This window comes from Microcaecilia unicolor, chromosome 2, assembly GCF_901765095.1.
Source record: "Microcaecilia unicolor chromosome 2, aMicUni1.1, whole genome shotgun sequence".
NCBI lineage: Eukaryota > Metazoa > Chordata > Amphibia > Gymnophiona > Siphonopidae > Microcaecilia > Microcaecilia unicolor.
In genome coordinates, this window is record NC_044032.1 from 431,097,599 (window position 1) to 431,123,690 (window position 26,092).

Sequence of the window (26,092 nt, forward strand, 5' to 3'; positions counted from 1 at the left end):
TCTGTTTGCTGAAAAGTTTTATAAGATTAGAGCTCTGGGAGTAAGCAAAACGGGGCTCTCTTCCACCAAATGTGTGTGTAACGATAACACTACCCAATGTTTTTGAATAATGTTCCTAATAATGCATACCTTGTCAAAATAGAGCAACACACGGATCCTAGAATTCTCAATATCACTACTGTCGTTGAACAGCCAAGTTCTATTGGCATTAGCAGCCCTTGTAAATGCTTTATTGATGACTTTCCAAGGATAACCCCTCTCATAAAACCTATATCTCATCCCCCTCGCCTGAGCTAAAAAAGTGTCCTGTGTTGTACATAACTGCTTTAAATGCAAAGATTGCCCCACTGGGATACTTTAACTGCTTGAGATGCTCTTCATCAAGAGGACACTAGGATTATAATTATGAAAGCCGACAAAGGGGGCGGGGTAGTGGTTCAAGACATCAGCTATATGAAAAGAAGGTATATTCATTTTGTATGGTAATGCAGGTGGATCTTACTAAAGATTATGTAGTATTGGTACAGAAGCTGTTGACTGAAGCACACTAGAAGAGTATCATTAAATCTAAGGAGTATAAATATTTGTTTAGGTCTCATCCTAAGGTTCCAGTAATTTATTTTGTTCCTAAGATTCATAAGACCTTATTGAATCAACCAGGGAGGCTGACTGTATCCGGCAGGGGTTCTATTTTTGAGCCCCTGATGCAGTATTTAGATTTCTTTTTACAACCACTGGTTGGTAAGACATTATTCCTTTGTGTGGGACTCTATGCATATGTTTCAAATGTTAGAGCTTGTGGAGGATCTTGATAAAAATATGGATAATGTCATCTTGGTTTCCTTGGATGTTAATACCTTGTATACTAATATTCCTCAGTGAACAGCCCTTCACATAATAAGATTATTTACAGGCTTTGTCTGTCAGAACATTTTCATTTCGTGAATTTGATGGCTAAATTTTAGGGCTGCACATTTAATGAGTTAATAACACAATTAATGCATTAAATGTATAACTTGCATTAAAAAATTTTAACTCGTTAATGCCATCATCCCTCCTCCACTAGCCAGCACTTCTTACCTCTGCTGGTACGGTAGTCCAGTGGCCCTCCCCCCTCCTCTGCAGCTCCTTCTCCCTGCAGAGAAAACAGTGCTGCTTCTCACCCTACCCGAAGCGTCTCTCTGTAATAGGAAGTTCTGTTCAGAACTTCCTGTTACAGAGAGATGCTTCAGGCCTTCATGGCAGGGGTGGAGGGGGGGGGGGCATGGCAGAAAGAGGAAGCAGAAAAAAGAAGACATTGTGAAAGATGCAGATCATGGCAGGGGCAGAGGCCATGGGAGAAAGAGGAAGCAGAAAAAAAAAGAGAAAGATGCAAAACATCGGGGGAGGGGGGAGAAAGAGGAACGAGAGAGATGCGGGGGAGGGCAGGGAAAGATGCTGGAAATAGGGAATGGAAGGATCGAAGAAGGGAGATGGGAGGGAAGGAAACAGAAGGGAAACAATGGTGATCATGAATGGAGGGAAGGGAGGAGATGGAGCCCAGGGAAGGGAGGGGATGAGATGGTGCCCATGGAGGGAGGGGAGGGAAGGGTCAAGGAGGAGATAAGATGGTACCCATGGAAGAGAGGGGAAAGAAAGGGAGGGGATGTTGGTGCCCATGGAGGAAAGGGAAGGGGTAGAGATGGTGCCTATGGAGTTGAAGGGAAGGTAAAGGAGGAGATGGTGCCCCTGGTGGGGAGGGGAGGGAGGGGAGGGAAGGAGATGATGCCCATTAGGAATAATGCAATTTTAAAAATTAATCGATGCACAGTCCTACTAAATTTATTACCAAGAACTATTTTGTATTTCATAAAAAAAATACTTTTTGCAGATTCAGGGAGTTGCGATGGGGGATACTATAGTCCCCAAAGTTGCTTGTTTATTTATAACAAAAAATCCCCCTGATCCAAGATGGCGGCGGTTTGAGAAACGTCGCCACACGCGTTTCATTCTGCTGCCTAAGCACTGCTGAGGACGGTTTCTCACCAAACCCCATAATGGGGAAAAGGAGAGGCAAAGTCAGGGAGATTCACTCTACCCCTGACAGGACTCACCAACTTCGAAAGGCTACTTTGGAGCAGTTTGTTGTTGCGTCTGTTCCTGGGATGACCTCTACTCCCACTGCCGAAGCCAGCGTTGCAATGCAGGCTGACAGTGTAGATGGGGTTTCCCTCAGCCCCGTCGAACGTGCGGCTCCTCCCCAACCAGGAAGAGAGACTCTGCAGACAAGTCCTGCAGCTCAATCCCAGAGTGGAGAGCAGAGCGAGCAGGGGGGGGGGGGAGCGTGCCTGCGGGGAGAGATCAATCGAATGCTAATGGCTTGAGGAATTCATTGATAACAACGGCTCCTGGGCTGTCTTTACAGACAGTGAGTATATTGGAACAAGCTGCTAAAGCAACCCTTCCTGATGTTTCATTAGGGAAAGTGGTAAAACCAACCGTAGTGACATTAGAGTCACTTTGGGACTTGACTTTTTCCACTCACTCTTCATTACAATCATTGATAACTAAAAACACTGAATTAAGGCTTTATCAGAGGCTGCATTGAGCCAAATACAGACTAATGAATTTCAAACTTCTGAAGTTAAATGTCTGGATGAAAAAACTCAAAAGATGGAGCTATTTGGACAAACCTTACTTAAAGATAAGAATTTCACCTTCAGACGATTGGAGTATCTTGAAAACCAAGCTAAAAGACTTAACTTGAATTAACTTTCCTAGGTCACCATTAGTTACCCCAATTCAGATGTTTAAAAAATACCTAGTAGAAATACTAGGTATGTCAGAAAGTTCGTTACCTCCTGTAACTTGAGCGTTTTACCTACAAACTGATCCCAAATGTTTACCAGGAAACAATCAACCCCCTGTGGGTGAGGTAATGAATCTTACTACTTTTTTGGAGTCATCATTGGAGGTTATAACGCAAAGAGTTACATTATTAGTTTCATTTGCTCTGGAAATGGATAGAGATGCAGTATTGAGACTTTCCTTGAGACATTTGGATTCAACGTTTTGGGGCTCTAAAATTCGTGTTTATCCTGATTTATCACGTGAAACACAGAATAGGCGCAGAGCATTTTTGGCTTTGCGTCTGAGAACTGTGGCAATAGGTGCAACTTTTCTATTGAAATTTCCTTGCATATGTCGGATCTTGTTTCAATCAAAGCATTTTCAATTTTTTGAGCCCAAACAACTGGAGCAATTTCTATTAAGTAAGGAAGAGGTTAATGTGGTAGTCTAGTCTCAAAATGTAACACTGTAAGACAGATTGGAGTGAAGTACCTAGGAAAGACGTTTCTAAATATTTTGGTGATTTTTTTAGTTTAATTTCGATTTTCCCATCTTGGATCATTTACTAAAATTGTGGTCGATAGTTAAGTAACTTATGTAAAGATTAAGTATTTTTCCTATTATTTAGTTTCTTAAATTGTGTATTATCACTCATAAATTTATGTTATGATTGTGAAAAGATTAATAAAGAAAATATACATAAATATCACTGGTACTATAATACAATAAAGAAACCAAAACCAGGAAACAAGTACTAATACGAATGCAAAAATCATTTGAAAATATACAATGCACTCCATTTAAGTGCACGTCGGATAAGCGCATGCTCTGTTTAACTGCATGCCGTACTTCGGTCCCGATTTTGGCACCATCAATTTCTATGGGGACAAACTTCGGTTTAGCGCACCACTGATAAGTGCAAGATTCACTTATATGCATGGTTTAAGACCGCTCCTCTGCAGGAAAGACTCCATATAAGCGTACGCATGGAATATGGAAGCCGATTGGCGCATGACAACCAACGAGATTTCAAATTTACTGCCTCTTTAACTGCCACAGGCAGAATAAGCGAAAGAATGTTGTTAGAGCGTACACCGGGGTCGTCGTCGTAGCGGCGGAACTGTAAGACCCTAACACTGGCTGAACAAATAGAAGTTCTTAAAAAATTAGAAAACAAACAAAGTCAAGCATCTATTGCTAAAGAATATGGTGTCAATCCCAGTCAAATTTCACATGTCTTGAAGCAGAAAGATCAGCTTCTGGAAGACTGGCAAAACAATACAAATCCACAACGGAAACGAAAACGGGCAGGAAAAGCTGAGGAGGTAGAAGATGCTCTTCTTCGGTGGTTTTCTCAAGTCAGGAGCAGACAGTTTCCTGTCAGTGGTCCACTGCTTATGGAGAAAGCTAACCAGCTAGCTGAAAAGTCTTGGACTAACTGAATTCAAAGCCACTGTTGGATGGTTGGAAAGATGGAAGGAGAGGAACAGCATAAAATTCAAGAAACAGCATGGTGAGAAACAAGATGCTGATGACTTTGGTGCTGAAAATTGAGTTGTTTCAGTTCTTCCTAACATATTGAACGAGTTGGCACCTCGTGACATTTTCAATGCTGATGAAAACGGTCTCTACTGGCAAGCGATTCCTGATGGAACACTTGCATTCAAACATGCCAAAACTACTGGAGGTAAAACGTTGAAGGACCGACTGACGATCCTCCTTTGCTGCAATATGGATGGGAGTGAGAAGTTGGAACTCCTCGTCATTGGAAAGAGCAAACAGCCCAGTTGCTTCAAGAATATTAAGCGACTTCCTGTGTCATACGAGGCTAACACAAATTCATGGATGACTGGGGAAATTTGGAAGCAGTGGCTAAAGAAGTTAGACACTAGAATGTGGGCACAAAAGCGTCAGATTTTGCTGCTTTGTGATAATTGTGCTGCACACAGGGATGATGTCAGGCTGTCTAACGTCAAGGTGGTCTTCCTGCCACCAAACACCACCTTCTCTGATCCAACCTATGGATCAGGGCATAATAGGCAATTTCAAACAACATTATCGGGCTCTTGTGCTACTTCGTCTGATGAGCATTATGGATGACCAGACTGGCAAAGCTAAACGTGCTGTTGAACTGGCTCGTTACCTATCACTGTTGGATTCCCTACATATGCAGAAAGAAGCCTGGAATCATGTTACACAGGCAACCATTGTGAATTGCTTCAAGCAGGCAAGCTTTGTTAAGGATGTGGAGAGGGATGAAACAGATGCAGCTGTTGTAAATGCGTCAGATGAAGAGGTTATTGACTTCCCAGTAGAAAGCTGCACGGGAACGAGGTTTGCGCGAATCCCGCGGAACCTGCGGGATTCCCGCATGGACGGAAGCAGTTCTGTGGGGTTCCTGCGCGGACGGAAGCAGTTCTGCGGGGGTCCTGCGGGGACAGAAGCAGTTCTGCGGGGTTCCTGCGGAAGTGTAAGCTACACCTGCACCAGCCTCTCATCTACTGAGTACCAAATTCTTTGAGTGCTGTCTCCTCCTCCTCCTTCTCCTCATTGCTTTAACAGCACAAATATGGAAAGTCTTACATTAAGGAGGTGGTAGAGACACAAATGATGATGGAATTCAAAAAGGCGTGGGATGAACACAGAGGATCTCTAATTAGAAAATAGAAGTTATAAAAAACCTAACCTTAAATGGCTGCATGTGTGTGGATGTGTGAAGTAATGCTTAGATGGTGACTGGCTGTGATTAACTAGGGCCGATACCGGACAGACTTGTATGGTCTTTGACTAATATATAAAAGTCTGGTTTAGGATGGGCTGGAAAGGGCTTAGACAGCAACTTCAGTGGCTGGAACATAAGGACAGTTCTGGACAGAGTTTTACGATCTGTGTCCTACAAATGAGAAGATGCATAGACTGGAGTGGGCTTCATCAACAACTTCAGCAGTTGGAACATAAGGATAGGGCCAGGTAGACTTCTATGGTCTATGTTCCAGAAACACAAAAGAGAGACCATAATCAAGTATATAATATCACACTCGTTGATTTAATCATGAATTGATAATGAGTGTGACTATTGGGCAGACTGGATGGACCATTCAGGTCTTTATTTGCTGTCACTTAGTATGTTACAATTAATCCTCTTTGCTCCCGGGCTGATGACACAGACATGAGCATCAGATGTCACCTGACCTACTGGCGCATGCATGTGGTGACCTCTCAGCACACAGTGCCAGTAAATCAGAGACAAATCTTACATGTGCACACTAGAGTGTTCCAAGTTTCAGCTTCCATTCCTTCCTTGCCTACAGTGCTGTGGCTCAAATCCAGAGAGAGACTGCGGGAGCTGATTGGAATTTTTTTTATGTATCATTAAATTCTTACAGTGATGGGTGAGGATGGGTTAAATTTTTGATGGGTTAAATTCTTGTGGGGACGGGTTGGAATGGGTTACATTTTTGCGGGGATGGATAAGATTCTAGCAGGGACGGGTGGGGATGGGTAAGATTTCTGTCCCCATGCAACTCTCTACTTCCCAGCCGGTATTACTGAAGAGGAGTTCCATCGCTCCGTAGCTGTTGATTATGATATACAAACAGCTGAAGACAGCACTGATGTCGAGATATGCGCCTACACGCAGGCAACAACAGCTGATGATGGAACAGATGACGAAATGAGCAGCGAGGCACATGCTGACGAAATTCAACAACCTCCTCCTGTCACTTTTGCAAGAGTGCTGGAGAGTCTCAACACCGTGCGGGCCTATCTGGAGGCCACTGGATGTCAGAGCTATAACAGTTTTTACCGTCTGGCAGACGTAGTCTATGGAACTCACAGACCCAAGATTGTACAGAGGACTATAACTGATTACTTCAAGTAAGCCTAATGTGTCAACGGAGACTGTATACTGTAAGTATAATAATAAACAGTACTGTACATATGTTCATCAGATGTCAAGCTTATTTGGGTCACAACGGTTAAGTGCATGCTCTGGTTAACTGCATGCATTTCTTTGGTCCCAGACCCTTGCACTTAAGCGGATTGCACTGTATATATATAAAGAGAGGCACTTCCTAACTAAGATTTGATTGTACACTGCGTTGCTGTATTTGTGAAGAGCACTATATTAAGTCTAATAAATACAAACATGTTGGTCCTGGAAAACAAACTCTTAGCAGGTTGCAATGATTTTTATGGGACCAAAACAAGAACTATCCCAAATGCTTTTGTGCAAGATTTTCCAGAAGTTTCAGATACCCCTAATTCCTAATTTGTCTTGGAATAAACTGTAGCGCCATCACTCAGCTGCTGTTTTGCCTACCACAGTTACAGGATGTCACATCTGGAGAAAAGGACTTATCTGATCTTGAAAGTTCATGCAGCTCAACACTCTGCTTTACTCTTCTATTGGTTCAGTAAGAAATCAAAGCCTGCAAAATGTTTAGAAGGAAAAAGAAACCCACAAAACAAAACAGAAAAAAGCAGCAATATATTCAATCAAGTGCATGGAATGGACTATTTGCTGAAGGCAAGGAGCTTGGACATGTTAACTCAGCTGTTAATAAGATAGGGAACATTGTAATAGAATTCCATGAACTCGGGCACCAAAGTACAACAGCTGTATGTCAAAAGGAACCTCTTAGAAAGAAAAGATCGTGCATATATTTGTTCATATTATCAGACTTGCAAATACAGAAGTACAGTGCAACTCTTGTGACTCTGGGCAAGTCATTTAACCCGCCATGTACAGTGTGTAGATTTTGAGCCCACTAGAGACAGAGAAAGTACCTGTAAACTGCTTTGGTTGTACCACAGAAAGGCAGTATATCAAATCCATGACCCTATATTTAGAATATTAGAAGTTTTAAAACTAAGCAACCCCATCCCCCAGCCATAGCCCCAAAAGCAAACATTCATTTGCCTCCTCTCTCTCTCTCTCCATAGCCAAGTTTTATTTACCTTGAACATCTGGATACAGCGACATATACAGAAGAGACCAAAGTAGTGTGTTGGTGCTGGTATCTGTGCCTGCCAAAAACAGATCAACTAAGACGAACAAGAGGTAGTCTTCATTAAAGCTGCTCTTGTTGTTGGTCCTTTTTTCCTCTTCTATATGCAAAAGGTACATGTCAATGAAATCCCTCGGGTTTTCTGCATCAAAGGTTTCCTTGTGTTCTGCAATTATTCTATGCAGAAAGGCTTTGATGTCATTTACAAGCAGCCTCTGCTCACTGAAGGGTCCAAAAGGAAGATAGTAAAGCCAGGGCAAGAGATTTACAAGGAGGACGAGGATACTATAGCATACTTCTAATAAACGGGACACACTGTGCATCAGGGTCTTGAACACTTTGTTCTCATAGTCAAAACGTTTACCAAAACTGATGGAGCAAATAATATTAGACACTGCATTGCTGATGATTGGAAAGGGGTTGACTGAGCTCTTTCCACGTTTTAACATTTCTGCCTTCATGAACTTAAATTCTTCATTAACTTTGACTTCTAGGCTGAGCTTCCCGAGTCCAAAGTGGCGGAGGGTTGAATGGGAGAACCTCCTCTGCTGCTTCCATACTGGGCCATAGGGTGCAAATATAACACCTGAAAGAGAGAGAGAGAGAAACTGTTAAGACATCTATATGATAACATTATGACTGCAAACTTATAAGAAGTAGTATTTTAGGAACTAACCCACTGCTTTCATGACTTCTCATTTGCTCTTTTTTTGCACAATCTCATATGGAACTAAGAAAATATATTTGCTAGCAGCACTCTGCATTTTAAATCAAGAGAGCACAGGTAAAGATGTTACAGCTCATTCTTGTTATTCGTGCATTCGGCATTCGCTATTTCACTTATTCGCGGAGGTGCAAACAGAGGCAGCAATTCGCCATTTGCAGTACTGTGTTTGCGCATTCGTGCCTTCTTTTAGAACGATGAACAACTGCAGATATCCTGCAGGAGTTAGTGGTCGAACAGTTCTTACAAGCTTTGCCCAGGGATATAAGGGTATTGGTGGTAAGGAGGGGTGCAGGACCTTGGAGGAAGCCATTACCGGCCTGGAATGTTATATGGAGTCACAACATTGGGGGAAGGGGGGGGGAGAGAAGGGGGGGGGGGGAGGAGGTGGGAGAAGCCAGTGTCAGATCACTAATCATGCCCAGGCTTCCCAACCCTGGGGGGAAGGGTCCGCTACCGGGTCGGGGTTTACTCCCGACCGACCCGAGGTTCCCTGGGTCAGGAGGGGGGGGAAAAGGGAGGAAGGGGGACCAGGGGATAAGTTATGCTACTGCTGTGGAAGGGGGGGGGCATTTCAGGAGTAATTGCCCGGGAAGGGTGGGCTGGACTTCGCAACTGGCCAGTGGAGTAAAACACTGGTATACTCAGGAAATAGAAGTGGAAGGAATACCCGTGAGAGCCCTCTTGGACTTCTGGTGCGGACCAATCAATGGTTTCACGGGCTTTTTGGGAGAGGGTGATGGCCAGGAAAAGAAGCCGGGAAGAGACCTACGAAGGCGAGGTTAACCAGAAGCGTAGCTAGGTGGGGCGCAGGGGAAGTGGTCGCTCCCCCAAATGGATTTCTAAAAATGAATGGCGCTTATGCGCATGCGCTGCTGCTCTTGCCTTCCCACGCAGAGTCCAATGCAACAAACAGAAGCTGACTCTGAGCCTGCGCTGCTGCTGCTCTAACATACAGCACCACCGGGAAGGGAACACAGAGATGATAAGCTAACCACAGAGGAGAACTTAAGTCACTCACACAACCCTTACCCGCTCTCGACGGATGACATTCCTACCTCCTCGAGTCCTCATCATTTCTTTTCCCAACGGACCCAAATATTTAAATTTCTAAAGCAGAACTATGGGAGCGGGGCGCGCCACAGACTGCAGAGCCAGCCAGGCCCAGGCCAGGGGTCCTCTCCTCCTTAGGCCCAGGGGTCGTCCCCTCTCTGGCACACAGTGCAGCCAGGTTGGCGCGGTGTTTGGCAGGCACCAGCGGACTGTCTGTCTGAGCCCAGCTGTCGACGCTCGGATGCGGAGCCTCTCTCACCCTCAGCTGAGCTCTTCTTGACTCTGAGACTCGTCTGACGGTAAGGTAAGGGACTGCCATGCTGGCTGGCTGACTGTGTGTGGTGGGGAATCTGGGCCTCTGCCTGGGGATAGAATTTGGTTCTTCCTCTGCGGCACTAGCTGTTTTGTTTCAGCTAAAAATATCATTCTTAGGGAGGAGAGGAGGGGAGAGAGGGGGTGGGGGGTTACAGAAGGCAATCGATGGACATTGGACAGGAGGGGGTGGGATTACACTAGAAGGCAATCGATGACCAGCAGAGGGTGGGGGGTTAACTTACAGAAGGCAATCGATGGACAGGAGGGGAGTGGGGGGTTACAGAAGGCAATCGATGGACGGGGGGGGGGGGGGTAGACACAGCCCTTTTTTTTTTTTGCCCATAAAATAAAATAAAAAAAAAGAATGGGGAGACAGACAGACAGACACACACACTTTCTCTCACTCTTCTTCTTCTGCCTATAAAATAAATTTAAAAAGGGAGATATAATGGAAATAAAATACAGTGTGTGTGGTGTGGGGGGGAGGGCAGACCAAGATAGTCAAAAGAAGAGGGGTCATCAAGTGAAGCAAGAGGGAGATTTCAGAGGGGGGGGGGGGGAGCAAAGGAGACCCAGAGAGGAGGGGTGCCAGGGAAGCAAGGGGCGATGTCCAAGTAGGTTGAAGAAAACAGGAGATGGGGTGTTCCTATCTAGTTCCAGATGGATAGGCAGTGCCTTAAAAGATGGAGGACAAAGATTTTGTTTTCTTTTTTACTTATTTGATAGCTTTTTAATTTATTCGAAAGCTTCCCATATTTAGATATAAATATCATAGTTCAACATCAAAAACAATTTGAAAAATACGTTATGTGTATGTCTCTCTTTGTTATTAGGAATTTTAATCAACAAATTCCTTCTTCTCTATTAATCAACAAGGAACCTCAAAGCTCCTAATAGGGGAAATACTAAAAGTATTTATCACACCCCTACTAAAATCAGGAGTAGAATACTATCATAGGTCCCAGTGAAAGGAGAAAAAAAGGCGAAACGCAAAAAACTCACGTTTACGTGAGAAAAACGAGTGGTTTGTAAAACTCACTGTCTCCTTCACTAATTAAACTAATAAACAAAGTGAGACCAAAATCACATAATCAAAAACCGGGAAAACTACCTGGAAACGTATTCACGATTAAACTTTTATAAACTAAGGATCCTCCCCGTTATCGCTCTAATCAAGAAAGCCTCAACCATCCCCCGCCACCTACAGCCTGCAGTCCAAAGTCATACTATTATTCAAAAAATGGAAATTGCAGAAAACTTTCACTTATCCTTGATATTATTATTTTTTTATTTTTTGTTACATTTGTACCCCACGGTTTCCCACTCATGGCAGGCTCAATGCGGCTTACATGGGGCAATGGAGGGTTAAGTGACTTGCCCAGAGTCACAAGGAGCTGCCTGTGCCTGAAGTGGGATCGAACTCAGTTCCTCAGTTCCCCAGGACCCAGGCTCCTGACATATTCAATACATTCATGACTCCATCTCGTATCTCCCTTCTCGTGTCTCCCTTCAACAAGTGCGCCTCGTTTCGCCGAGTTATTGGCTGCCTCAGGAAGGGCACTGTTAAAAGTCCATGACCGGACTTAAAAAACAAAAATGTAGTAATCGTGATCGCTCACTTACACAAAGATGGCATAGCTAGGTTGAAACAGTGTCACTGCTTTTAAATTAAACCGCTTCCTGAGATCTCTACGTAGACCAATCCCATGATATGTCTCACCCAATAGGGGAAAAGCAATCCCATCTAGGAGAGTGGCCAAGGCCACGTCAATAGTAAGCATTCCATTCTATGTTGCGATTCAAACCTTTCGGTTCCACTGTCTGCAACAAATGTATCCAATGTTGTTCCTTTCACCACAGAATGCTTTTAATACTTTATCTATGATCATGCATACAACTGGTCAAAATGATGTTGCTTTTGTACACAATGCCGTGTCATAGGTGCCTCTGTTTTGGTGTGTTATACAGTGACGGTGTTCGATCACGTATTTTTCAAATTGTTTTTGATGTTGAACTATGCAGTATTAGTTTGAAAAACCCCTAGTTTAATTTAGAGTTTCTCTGATATAAATATCATGAAATAAAAATTGAACATCACTAAAACAGCTTAAAAATTATTATAGCTGGTAGAAACCACAGTTATACCTGTATTTTGTGCTCATTTTTCTACACTGTTCTATACTATACAGAGATGGCAAAATTTCAGTGAGAATATCCTGTTTCTTGATCTTAACTGTTGCTGTAATCTGCCTTTGAGACACCCGGTGTTATAAAGATGGAATATGCTGAAATTAAATGGAAGTAAAATTAAACTCTTCTTTCATTGTGACACATGGAATCACATCTGCATCTGATGTCTGTTTTGATGACCCTTTACTAGGTGAAAACATCTCTGCACGAATACAGGGTGTGAGGGGGAGTCCCTATAGCCTTCTTGATGTTGGACTTGAGGGGATAGGACTCCTAGGCGGAGGCAAGGGAAACAAGGAGTCTGCATAGGTGGGGCAACCTGGACAATATTTTGGAGAAGACTCAGACTGACACATTGCACAATAAAGTGGAAAAGAAGGAGAAATTAGACCTTACCTGCTAATTTTCTTTCCTTTAATCCCTCCGGAACGGCCCAGGATTGGACTGATGGGTTGTGCTCGCCTTCCAGCAGGTTGGAGACTGAGAAAAAACTCTGACTCTAGCGAGCCAATAGGAGCCCTGGTCACGTGACCCTAGCCTCAGTATTTGAATAACAAAGCAGCAAGAAGAAGAACAAGACATTCTGTGCCCCAAGGAATTCCAGCAACCAGGGAGCACTATTGAAAACGTGCTCTAATGAAGGCTCACCGACAACTCTCACCAGAGCAGCGGTATGGCCTCACTGTACTGGCTCACCACGTACCCTTACCAGAGCAGCGGTATGGCCTCACTGTAATGGCTCACCACGTACCCTTACCAGAGCAGCGGTATGGCCTTATCTTAATGGCTCACCGAAAACCCTTACAAGAGTATCGGTATGGCCTAACTGAAATGGCTCACCGACTACCCTCACCAGAGCAACGGTATGGCCTCACTGTAATGGCTCACCATGTACCCTTACCAGGGCAGCGGTATGGCCTCACTGTACTGGCTCACCACATACCCTTACCAGAGCAGCGGTATGGCCTCACTGTAATGGCTCACCACGTACTCTTACCAGAGCAGCAGTATGGCCTTATCTTAATGGCTCACCGAAAACCCTTACGAGAGTATCGGTATGGCCTAACTGAAATGGCTCACCGACTACCCTCACCAGAGCAACGGTATGGCCTCACTGTAATGGCTCACCATGTACCCTTACCAGGGCAGCGGTATGGCCTCACTGTAATGGCTCACCACGTACCCTTACCAGGGCAGCGGTATGGCCTCACTGTAATGGCTCACCACGTACCCTTACCAGAGCAGCGGTATGGCCTCACTGTAATGGCTCACCACGTACCCTTACCAGAGCAGCAGTATGGCCTTATCTTAATGGCTCACCGAAAACCCTTACGAGAGTATCGGTATGGCCTAACTGAAATGGCTCACCGACTACCCTCACCAGAGCAATGGTATGGCCTCACTGTAATGGCTCACCATGTACCCTTACCAGGGCAGCGGTATGGCCTCACTGTAATGGCTCACCACGTACCCTTACCAGAGCAGCGGTATGGCCTCACTGTAATGGCTCACCACGTACCCTTACCAGAGCAGCGGTATGACCTCACTGTAATGGCTCACCACATACCCTTACCAGAGCAGCGGTATGGCCTCACTGTAATGGCTCACCACGTACCCTTACCAGAGCAGCGGTATGGCCTCACTGTAATGGCTCACCACATACCCTTACCAGAGCAGCGGTATGGCCATAACAGAAGATCAATGTTTTGTTTTGTTTTTTTTAATATTTGTCTAACTAGCAAAAAACAGCTCTGCAAACAAATAAATAGAACATACAAACCTAGACAGAAAACTGGAACAGGGAGGGGCCTGGGCCGGTCCGAAGGGATTAAAGGAAAGCAAATTAGCAGGTAAGGTCTAATTTCTCCTTCCTTAGCATCCCTCCGAACCGGCCCAGGATTGGACTGATGGGACGTAACAAAGCAGTAGTTCTATGGGTGGGACCCCAGCAAGCCCGCAGTGAGTACCCGCCTCCTGCCAACAATGAACATCAAGTCTGTAATGTGTAGAAAAAGAATGGATAGAGAACCAAGTCACCGCCTTACAAATCTCTGCAGGAGGCACCAAGGAATACTCTGCGCACAACGCTGCCTGCGCTCTAGTAGAATGAGCATAAATAGCCTCCGGGACTGCCTTGCCTGCCAAGAGGTAGGCTGAAGCTATCATCTCTTTAATCCACCTAGATAACGTAGGCTTAGAAGCTGACAAACTCTTACGGTGACCAGCAAAAATCCAAAGACAATCCGAGCGGCGAAAAACCTCAGTGACTGCGAGATATTGTTTAAGCACTCTCTTACCATCCAAAGTACGCAATTTCTTCTGCTCGTGCTTACCTGAGACCAATCCCAGAACAGGAAGAAAACCGACTGGGACAGATGAAACCGAGAGAGAACCTTAGGCAAAAAAGAAGGAACCGGATGAAGGACCACTTGATCTTTAGAAAACTGTAGAAATGGAGAACTGCAGGAAAAAACTTGCAACTCCGAAACTCTCCTAGCGGATGCAATAGCCACCAAAAAACACTGTTTTTAGGGTTAAGTCCTTCAGAAAACAAGTTTGCAATGGTTCAAACGGAGGCCCCGTGAGAGCTGAAAACACCAGATTAAGGTCCCAACATGGAAAGATCGATCTGACCGGTGGCCGAAGGCTAACTCCTTTTAAGAAACGGGCGACCTCGGGAAGACTAGCCACCGACTTACCCCGAATCCGACCTCTGAAACCGGACAGAGCCGCCGTCTGCATTTTAAGTGAAGAGACAGTCCTTCATCAAATCCTCGCTGCAGAAAAACATCTGAGCCATGGAAACTCGAAAAGGAGCAATCCCAGCATCTGCACATCAAGTCTCAAAAATTCTCCAGGTGCGAAAAATAGCTGAGAGAGGTGGAGCAACGACGAGATCGAAGCATGGTGGAAATTAAAAAAAACCCCTGTGAGCTAAACGGGCTCGTTCAAGAATCAAGTCGTAAGACAAAATCGAGCCGGGGAAAGCCGGCCCTTGAATCAGCAAGGACTTGTATAGCGGAAGTCGAAGAGAAGACATCACCTTCAGCCGCTGCAGACTCGCGTATCAAGAGCGTCAAGGGTAATCTGGGAGCACCAGAATTACTAGCTTCCCATGTTCCTCTATCTTCTGAAGGAGACGACCTAATAGAGGCTATGGAGGAAGCACGCAAAGTAATTCGGAGGACCCCCGCCGCAAGAGGACGTCTACCCCTTCTGCTGTTGCCTCTCTTCGGCAACTGAAAAAAATGGAGGAACTTTGAGTTGAGTCTGTAAGCGAACAGAAGGAAAACTGGAGTGCCCCAATGACGTACTAGCAACTAAAACGCTCGATTGCTGACAGCCCATTCGCCTGGATCGAGCGTGCGACGACTGGGAAAGTCCGCTTGAATATTGTCAACTCCTGCAACATGCGAGGCTGATATGGCAGTGAGATGAGCTTCTGCCCATACCAGGAAACCCTCCGCCTCTTGCCAGCAGAGATGGCACCTTGTTACCCTCTGCCGATTGATATAGGCTACTGCCGAGGCATTGTCCAGAACCACCAGGTTTAATAACCAGCAGAAAGGCAAAAGAGCAGAATACTACGCCAGTAAAGAAGATGCACTTGAAGAAAGAAAGAGGACATGGATATAGTCAATCTGCAGTTGCATGGCAGCCCATGCAAAATGGGGGAAAGAATACTTGTCCCTTCACCAAACCAAATTGATATTGTCTTGTAACAAGGTCATATCCACTGTTAAATTGGCAGTCTAATCAGAATTATGCTGGGACCCAATTTAGTGAACCCCCTTCTCCTAGTGCTCTTCCCAGGCCACCAAGCCACTGGGTGCCATTCACTGTTAAATTGTCAGTCCAACCAGAGTTATGCTGGGGCCCAATTTAGTGAACCCCCTTCTCCTAGTGCTCTTCCCAGGCCACCAAGCCACTGGGTGCCATTCACTGTTAAATTGTCAGTCCAACCAGAGTTATGCTGGGGCCCAATTTAGTGAACCCCCTTCCCCTAGTGCTCTTCCCAGGCCATAAAGCCACTGGGTACCTCTTACATTTATCCCACGTAATAGAGAAATAATGAGTTGCCAACTAAAACCTTGCTAAAAATCCAGGCCTGAATTGTAGTGTTCATATGAATTGCTATTTGTTTACAAGATTTCAAATATGAAATTTTTATAGCTGAGATTTAACAAGTTCTAAAGCTTTAACCTGCACATCTGGGTGGAAAATTGGCTCCCAAAATTGGTTAAATGTGAGGGTTCCATAATGGATGGGCAGACTCCTCTTAATGTTCTCATAGCACCTACATCTCATTAACCTTCTTGCGCTGTGCGCATTGCCCTGAAAAGTTGTACTTGCAGTAGCAAGGTCAGTGAAACCAAATGTATGATGATCCACAATGCTTACACTTAATGTAGTAGAAGTAACATTTTTAGAATGCCTCAAATTTTGTGGAGGCATAGGGCATTTTAAATAAAACACTTATAAATGCTACAGGTTTACTAGTTTTGTGGATCATTCTTGCCTGGAAATAAGTAGGCTAAAATATAATGCAGCTGACTAGAATGTACATTTTTTCCCCCCGTCGGTCAGCATGCGGAGTTGAAGAGATGTGCAGAATTAGACAAGAAAACTGCTTTTAATTTTCATAGATCTAGAAGCCTGGTTGCATAGACAACATTAAGTTGCAGTTATACTGCTCAACAAAATCCCTTTGAGTATTTTGAGCTGAAAAGTGGTACAGAATTTCCCTCAACTGCCTATACCCGATCCAAGGATATTGCTTTTTGAATAAAACAGAATTATGAATAGCTTGACATTCTGATGAGGGGTGGGGAACAAAAGATGGCTTAAGCTTGAAGTAAAGTTGGAAATGTGCCAACAAATAGTGAACTGCCCAAAAGCTGTGTTCAATTGGTTTGCACCGAGCGGTTTATGAAAAGCAGTTTCTGTATTTTCTTTGTATTCAAAGAACTATGAACATGTAAAAAGAGTAGACTAGTATTACCGTTAAGACATTGTAAACAGCTGTTGGAAGTAGCAGTGCTACGCTCCCTTCTGTTCCTACAGCTTTCCTGTGGGAATGTCCAGTAAAATAATAAACTTGGGGGGGGGGGGGGGGGGATGGAGGAGGAGAATGGGAGATGTGAGCTTTTGTTAAGATGCATTGAAAAGAAAATAATAAACTCCCCCCCTCCTTCCTTGACCAAGTTGTACGTTAGCTTTAAGTTTATAGGAAAAATTAGAAGATTGACACACAGGATAGAAAAATTGTCCACATGTACAGATCTCCATTATTCTAAATTGACTCTCTTTACTACTTTGGTGGGCATGGGCCTGTGAAGTTCCAACAGAAAAAACATTCTTGTACCAGCTTCGTCCCAGTGGTGCTTTAAAACCATGTCAATTTACGCAGGGCTTTCCTGCCAAAAGAAAGCATTTCTTGTAGAAAAAATGCTGAATGTAAAGCTATGCAAAGTATATGGCTTGATAGAAAAAGTAATATTTTGTTTAACAATTCTTTAAGCAAGCACAAAGATGCTTTAACCTATGCCCTAAATATAGGTGAATAGACATGCTTGGAGCTACTATGGCACTTATGTTGGACGTCTGAAAATGGATATTTAGAGATCCACATTACATAAACGGCCAGATAACAACTCTATGAAGCCCGAATGGAAAGAGAGACGGCCTAGGAGTGTTTTGGGCAGGACTAGGGGAGAGGGAAAAAAATGGATATCTATCTGTGATAACAGGAAGGCCTGGTACATCCGGAGAACAAACACAGGGGAAAATCCCCCTGCCTGAGTGACTCCGGAGTGTACCAGAGCTCCTGAATCAGGATTGTCTGGACTTGCAGCCTTGTCTACAGCAGAGCAATCACCCGACTGAAAAAAACGGAGGGTGATTGAAAATGGCCACCGTTCGCGCCACTTTTGCTGTCCCTGAGAGCGCGCCTGACACCTCCGCAACAAGCGGAGTAGAGCGGGACAGCGAAGACCTAACAGCTGGCGAAACAGACTTGTGAACCGGAAGAAGCACAGGCCCCGAAGCCACATCGAAAAAATAAAAAACAATAGCCAAATGTAGAAGAGCTGGCGGCGTTAAGTCCGCGACACCGATAGACAGCAGAGCTCTGGAGCTTTTCAGCGATATCGGAAAACGCGTGCATGCGCGTCAGGGGTTCACGCCTTTTTTTTTTTTTTTTACTAAAGCCCCGCTCGTACAACAACCGGCAAGAAAAAGAATAAAAATCTACTATATATTGACAGAGATGAGAGGCTTAATTCTGCAGTTGAATGACATACAGAACAGCTGATCAGCTACAAGTAAGCACTCACAGAGAACTAAACAGAGCAGCCTGCTCCTTAGGTCACTGGGGAAAGCGCTGCTTCTCTTATCTCTCTTTGTATTTATTTATTTATTTAATAGTGGCTGCCTCTCCCAAAGGCAATACCCCCTTCTAGCAACAAGGGTAGCCCTTCCCTTTTTCTTTCTTTCTTTCTTTCTTTTATTTATTTATTTTCAAAGGGAGATGGGGAGGGACTCGGGACACCCGAGTTTAACACCCCAGAGGCTGAAATGTAACATTGCTAAATACCTAACAAGCCTCTAAAGAATTCCTCTGGCACAGAATAAAGAGAAAACAGAATAAAGATTAAACAGAAAAAGTTATAGACCAACCAAGAGAGACTAATGGGCTCACTTCCTACCTGCTTGGAGACTGAGAAAATACTGAGGCTAGGGTCACGTGACCAGGGCTCCTATTGGCTCGCTAGAGTCAGAGTTTTTTCTCAGTCTCCAACCTGCTGGAAGACGAGCACAACCCATCAGTCCAATCCTGGGCCGGTCCGGAGGGATGCTAAGGAATCTGAGGTTTATATTGAGTTACTATCCCAGGGTAGGCAACCTGTGATCTACCATTTAATTTTGTGCAGCATGTGAGACTATGGGAAAGGGCCCACACAAAAGTCATTAACCAGAGTTTTGGTGATTTTAACCACTCAAAAAGTTTGCTTCCATCATTTTGGGTGTGTGTGTTTCTGCATGTGCCTAGACCAATGGTTCTTAACCAAGTAAGTGTGTTGTGGACCAGCAGCATGCATTGCTCTCTGTGCCTTGGCAGAGTACAGGAGCACTCCTGCTGCTGGTGTTGCTAGAATCGAGGTTGAAGAGAACAGGTCTGCTGCTGAAACACAGCAGAGGGGTCAGCTCCAGTGGCCCCAATGCTCCATTCTTCAATCATGAAACTGACAACACTAGCAGCAGGAGTGTGAGACTGATGGCAGTGGTAGGGGAGCACTCCTGAAGTCTTCTTCATAAAGTAGAAAGCAGCACAGTGACACAGAGGCCACATGGTCCATACAAATGCTACGTGTTTAATCCATTTCTATCCCTTCTGAGTTCCGACACAAACTTCTTGTTGGTGTGGATATCAAAACTGCAGTGCACATGAGGTCCAAGAAGACCCTGCACTGCTTTTCCCTTGAAGCATATCATATGTGGATTTATTCAAAGAAATTGTTGTCTAGATCTGTATTGGTTGGTTTGGGATTCAACTTTATCATTCTTGAGTTTCCTTTTTGTAAGGACTTTGATTCGCACACTGTCTATAATATCTTTCTCCTCCACCAGGGAGTTACACATGCTCGTACGTTTTCCTGTGGTTTCCAGCTTGGCTTACAGTAGTCCGCTTTTGTGGTCACTTCAAAAACTTTGTATCTGAAATTGATTAACATTTTAAACAATGAGCTCAAGCAATGCAAAAAAGAAACTTTCCAGATGGGACAGAGTCAAACTTAAAGCTGACAAGGACCGTGAAAAAGAACTAGCTAAGTGTCAGCGCATTGATGATTTTTTTCATCGAGCTAGCTCTCAACATGTTGGTGCCGCTATTCCTAACAATTGTGAAGCAATTCAAGCACAAACTGATGCTGCTGGTGACTCAAGTGATCACTCTGTAAACACTGAGTCTGAGAGTGATATTCATAATGAAAATGAGGAAGAAGCAGCTTGGTCTATGAATTCCAACACATCAATTTCTGCTCGAAGTGGCACCAACTTATCCTGTGGAGAACTGCCTGACAGCACTTTTTTCCCATCGAATGATGATAGTAAAAATGAAGAAAGAATAGTAGAACCTAACTCTGATCCATTTGACAGTGAAAACAAGGAAGAAGAAGAAACTACAGTTAGTACAGTACTTTGTCAACTTATTGATACAAAAGTGGACTTTCCAACAGATCCATATTTATTTCGAAATAAATCCATCAAACCTCCTCTGATACGAGCATTACTCCAACAGGGTCCTTGTCAACCAGGACTGAAAAAGAACTCTGTATTTCCTAAGGGCAAAGATGGGCGGCACTTTAGTATGTTATGGTACCAAGAAAAACATGAGAAAAGTGGCCGTGAAAATGATAGACAGTGGTTAGTACATTCACCCAGATCAAATGCAATGTTTTGCTTCTATTGTTGGTTATTCTCAGATGCTTCACGTTGAGATAACCGTACATGGAGCAATCCTAAAAAGGGTTGCAAAAATTTTAACAAGGGCATTGACAAAATTGAAAAGCATGAAAAGTGCGAGAGTCATAGAAAAGCAGAGAGAGATTTCTTTCTTACTAGATTTCATCTGTTAAGAGATAAAACTGTTCTTGCAAAACTTGTAGCTGCAGAAAAGAAAAAAATAGAACAAACCAGAATGCTTCTGAAGCATATTATTGATGTAGTTTTATTCCTTGCAAAGCAAGGATTACCGTTTCGTGGTCATCGTGAGCATGGAGGTTTGGCTGGTTGTGGAACGAATTAGGGGAATTTTTTGGAACTGATTAAATTGTTAGCTAAACATGATACACTCCTTAGCCAGCATTTGTTAATGGGTGATCGAAACGCAACATACCTAAGCCCTGGCATACAAAATGATCTCATACATTCCCTTTCGTCACAAGTTACAGCACTGATTGTCAGTGAAATCGAGGCTGCAAAATATTTTGCTGTGATTGTTGACTCCACCATTGATATCAGCCGAATGGATCAGTTTTCATTATCATTACGGTATGTAACAAAAGCTGGTGATGCTGTTGAACACTTTGTCCAGTTCACTGAATTGCCAGGAGCAAGTGCAGAAAATTTTTTTAATGTTCTCAAGTCTGCTATAAGTAACCTGGGGCTGTCAATAAGTATGTGTTATGGACAAGCATATGACGGAGCAAGCACCATGGCTGGTGAGATATCTGGTCTTCAAATGAGAGTTAAGGAAGTTTCTCCCGATGCTTTTTTTACACATTGCTGTGCTCACAATCTAAATCTTGTTCTCCGAAGACAAGCAGGCTGCTTGTTCTCACTGATGGGTGACGTCCACGGCAGCCCCTCCAATCGGAAACTTCACTAGCAAAGGCATTTGCTAGTCCTCGTGCGACCGTCTTCCCACCCGAACCGGCTCGTGTTTGTCAGTCTTCTTTTGTCCGCGTTCGGTATGGTCGTGTTTTGCGCCGTTTCGTGCCCCTCAAAGTTGACCCTCGCGCGTCTTCGCGATTTCACTAAAAAAAAAAAAAAAAAGCGAAGACCTCAGTCTTGTCCCTTCCCGTGTGTCCAGTTTGTTTCCCCGACATAAGTTTCCTTTCGCTTTCGGGGTAGGCCTTTTTTGGGGCCTCGGTACAGGTTTTTTTCTCTCTCCCTATTTTTGGTGCCCTTAGTCGCCATTACGAATTTTGATTTCACCGGCGTGATTTTTCCGCCCATGTCATCGAAGTCTCCCAGCGGCTTCAAGAAGTGCACCCAGTGCGCCCGGGTAATCTCGCTCACTGATAGGCACGCGTCATGTCTTCAGTGTCTGGGGGCTGGGCACCGCCCGCAGGCCTGTAGTCCTTGCGCTCTTTTACAGAAGAAGACTCAGGTTGCGAGATTGGCCCAGTGGAACGTGTTGTTCTCGGGCTCTTTGTCGACAACAGTACCGGAGTCATCGAGTGCATCGACGTCGGCAGCATCAAGACCTTCAACCTCGGCATCGACTGCATCGAGGTATCGACTCTCTGCATCGTCGGTACCGAGACATCGAAAGGCTGCGTCGGCGTCGATGGTACCGGGACCTCCACTGTTGCTGATGTCATCGGACGGTGGTGCTTCGACTGGAGTGCAGGTGAGGGCTGTCCATTCTCCTGCTGGTGGCGGTGAGCCTTCGGGTGGGTCTCCCCCTACCCTGAGGGCTCCTGCAGTACAGCCCCCCCCCCCCCCCCCGAGACCAACCTTCTTCGGCCTCGGCCCCGAGGAAGAGACGGCTGGATTCTACGTCCTCCTTGTCGGTACCGGGAAGCTCCGGTGACACGCTTCGTTTGAAAAAAATCAAAGAAGCATCGACACCGGTCTCCTTCCCGCATTGGTACCGAGAGCTCTGGGTCGCCGAGGGAGTCGGCACCCAGTAGGCATCGGCACCGGGAGGACCGCTCACCCTCTGTTCAGGAGGTGTCGATGCGCTCCACCTTGGACAGCCCAGAACAGCCTCCACGCCCGGAACAGACTCTGACCTCGACGCCTGCATCGGCTTCCATGTCTTTCTCCACAGCCGCTCTGCACGAAAGTCTCCGGGCCGTTCTCCCGGAGATCCTGGCAGAGCTGTTGCGCCCTTCCCCTCCGGTACCGTCGAGTGAGGCGTCGGCTGGCCCCTTGCCCGGGGTGAGGTCTCCGACATCGGTGCCGCTTGCGGTACCGACTGCAGCCGCCTCCCAGGAAGGCTCCCCGACGACGTCGGCGGAGGGAGCTTCGCCGGTGCTGGCGAGGGAGTCTACTTCTCGACGCTCCCACCGTGGCCGTGTTTCCACGGAGTCAAGTCGGGCACGGCTTCAGACACAGGTTCATGAACTTGTGTCTGATACCGATGGTGAGGCCTCGTGGGAGGAGGAGGAGGACATCAGATATTTCTCTGACGAGGAGTCTGATGGCCTTCCTTCTGATCCCACTCCCTCCCCTGAAAGGCAGCTTTCTCCTCCCGAGAGTCTGTCTTTTGCGGCCTTTGTCCGGAAGATGTCTACGGCCATCCCCTTCCCGGTGGTTGTGGAAGATGAGCCCAGGGCTGAAATGTTTGAGCTCTTGGACTATCCTTCTCAACCTAAGGAAGCGTCCACAGTACCCATGCATCATGTCCTAAAAAAGACATTGCTGGCGAACTGGACCAAGCCTTTAAATAATCCCCACATTCCCAAGAAGATCGAATCCCAGTACCAGATCCATGGGGACCCAGAGCTGATGCGCACTCAGTTGCCTCACGACTCTGGTGTGGTGGATCTGGCCCTAAAGAAGGCTAAGAGTTCTAGGGAGCATGCTTCGGCGCCCCTGGGCAAGGACTCTAGAACCTTAGACTCCTTTGGGAGGAAGGCCTACCATTCTTCTATGCTCGTGGCCAAAATTCAGTCTTACCAGCTCTACACGAGCATCCATATGCTGAACAATGTGCGGCAGTTGGCGAGCTTGGTGGACAAGCTCCCTCCTGAGCAAGCCAAGCCATTTCAGAAGGTGGTCAGGCAGCTGAAGGCGTGCAGAAAATTCCTGGCCAGAGGGGTATATGATACCTTTGATGTTGCGTCCAGGGCCGCTGCTCAAGGTGTGGTGATGCGCAGACTCTCATGGCTGCATGCCTCCGACCTGGAGAATAGGATCCAGCAGCGGATTGCGGACTCCCCTTGCCAAGCGGACAACAGTTTTGGAGAGAAAGTCGAACAGGTGGTAGAGCAGCTCCACCAGCGGGATACCGCTTTCGACAAGTTCTCCCGCTGGCAGCCTTCAGCATCTACCTCCTCAGGTAGACGTTTTTATGGGGGAAGGAAGATTGTTCCCTACTCTTCTGGTAAGCATAGGTACAATCCTCCTTCTCGACAGCCTGCGGCCCAGGCTAAGCCCCAGCGCGCTCGCTCTCGTCAGCAGCGTGCGCCTCAGCAAGGCCCCACGGCTCCCCAGCAAAAGCAGGGGGCGGGCTTTTGACTGGCTCCAGCAGAGCATAGCCGACATCAACGTATCAGTGCCGGGCGATCTGCCGGTCGGGGGGAGGTTGAAAGTTTTTCACCAAAGGTGGCCTCTCATAACCTCCGACCGTTGGGTTCTTCAAATAGTCCGGCAAGAATACACCCTCAATTTGGCCTCGAAACCTCCAAATTGCCCACCGGGAGCTCAATCCTACAGCTTCCAGCACAAGCAGGTACTTGCAGAGGAACTCTCCGCCCTTCTCAGCGCCAATGCGGTCGAGCCCGTGCCATCCGGGCAAGAAGGGCTGGGATTCTATTCCAGGTACTTCCTTGTGGAAAAGAAAACAGGGGGGATGCGTCCCATCCTAGACCTAAGGGCCCTAAACAAATATCTAGTCAAGGAAAAGTTCAGGATGCTTTCCCTGGGCACCCTTCTTCCCATGATTCAGGAAAACGACTGGCTATGCTCTCTGGACTTGAAAGACGCCTACACGCACATCCCGATACTGCCAGCTCACAGACAGTATCTGCGATTTCAGCTGGGCACACGTCACTTCCAGTACTGTGTGCTACCCTTTGGGCTCGCCTCTGCGCCCAGAGTGTTCACGAAGTGCCTGGCTGTAGTAGCAGTGGCGCTTCACAGGCTGGGAGTACACGTGTTCCCCTATCTCGACGATTGGCTGGTGAAGAACACATCCGAGGCAGGAGCTCTACAGTCCATGCAGATGACTATTCGCCTCCTGGAGCTACTGGGGTTTGTGATAAATTATCCAAAGTCCCATCTTCTTCCAGTACAGAGACTCGAATTCATAGGAGCTCTGCTGGATTCTCGGACGGCTCGTGCCTATCTCCCAGAGACGAGAGCCAACAACTTGTTGTCCCTCGTCTCTCGGGTGCGAGCGTCCCAGCAGATCACAGCTCGGCAGATGTTGAGATTGTTGGGCCACATGGCCTCCACAGTTCATGTGACTCCCATGGCCTGCCTTCACATGCGATCTGCTCAATGGACCCTAGCTTCCCAGTGGTTTCAGGCTGCTGGGGATCTAGAAGACGTGATCCACCTGTCCATGAGTTTTCTCAAATCCCTGTATTGGTGGACGATTTGGTCCAATTTGACTCTGGGACGTCCTTTCCAAATTCCTCAGCCACAAAAAGTGCTGACTACGGATGCGTCTCTCCTGGGGTGGGGAGCTCATGTCGATGGGCTTCACACCCAGGGAAGCTGGTCCCTCCAGGAACGTGATCTGCAGATCAATCTCCTGGAGTTACGAGCGGTCTGGAATGCTCTGAAGGCTTTCAGAGATCGGCTGTCCCACCAAATTATCCAAATTCAGACAGACAACCAGGTTGCCATGTATTACATCAACAAGCAGGGGGGCACCGGATCTCGCCCCGTGTCAGGAAGCCGTCAGCATGTGGCTCTGGGCTCGTCGTCACGGCATCTTGCTCCAAGCCACATATCTGGCAGGCGTAAACAACAGTCTGGCCGACAGGTTGAGCAGGATCATGCAACCTCACGAGTGGTCGCTCAACTCCCGACTAGTGCGCCAGATCTTCCAGGTGTGGGGCACCCCCTTGGTAGATCTCTTTTAATCTCGAGCCAACCACAAAGTCCCTCAGTTCTGTTCCAGACTTCAGGCCCCCGGCAGACTGGCATCGGATGCCTTCCTCCTGGACTGGGGGAAGGTCTGCTGTATGCTTATCCTCCCATACCTCTGGTGGGGAAGACTTTGTTGAAACTCAAGCAAGACCGAGGCACCATGATTCTGATTGCTCACTTTTGGCAGCGTCAGATCTGGTTCCCTCTTCTTCTGGAGTTGTCCTCCGAAGAACCGTGGAGATTGGAGTGTTTTCCGACCCTCATCACACAGGACGAAGGGGCGCTTCTGCATCCCAACCTCTGGTCTCTGGCTCTCACGGCCTGGATGTTGAGAGCGTAGACTTTGCCTCTTTGGGTCTGTCAGAGGGTGTCTCCCGCATCTTGCTTGCTTCCAGGAAAGATTCCACTAAGAGAAGTTACT

General features: G+C 46.2%; 1 protein-coding gene across 1 annotated transcript in view; it reads right to left on the reverse strand.

Moving 5' to 3' along the window:
* LOC115461166 (cytochrome P450 2U1-like) overlaps positions 1 to 26,092 on the reverse strand; it is a 78,458-nt gene that overhangs the window by 22,672 nt on the left and 29,694 nt on the right. Inside the window, exon 2 of the mRNA XM_030190790.1 lies at positions 7,789 to 8,424. Within this exon, the coding sequence (XP_030046650.1) occupies positions 7,789 to 8,424 (636 nt within the window). The remainder of the gene's footprint in view (positions 1 to 7,788; positions 8,425 to 26,092) is intronic.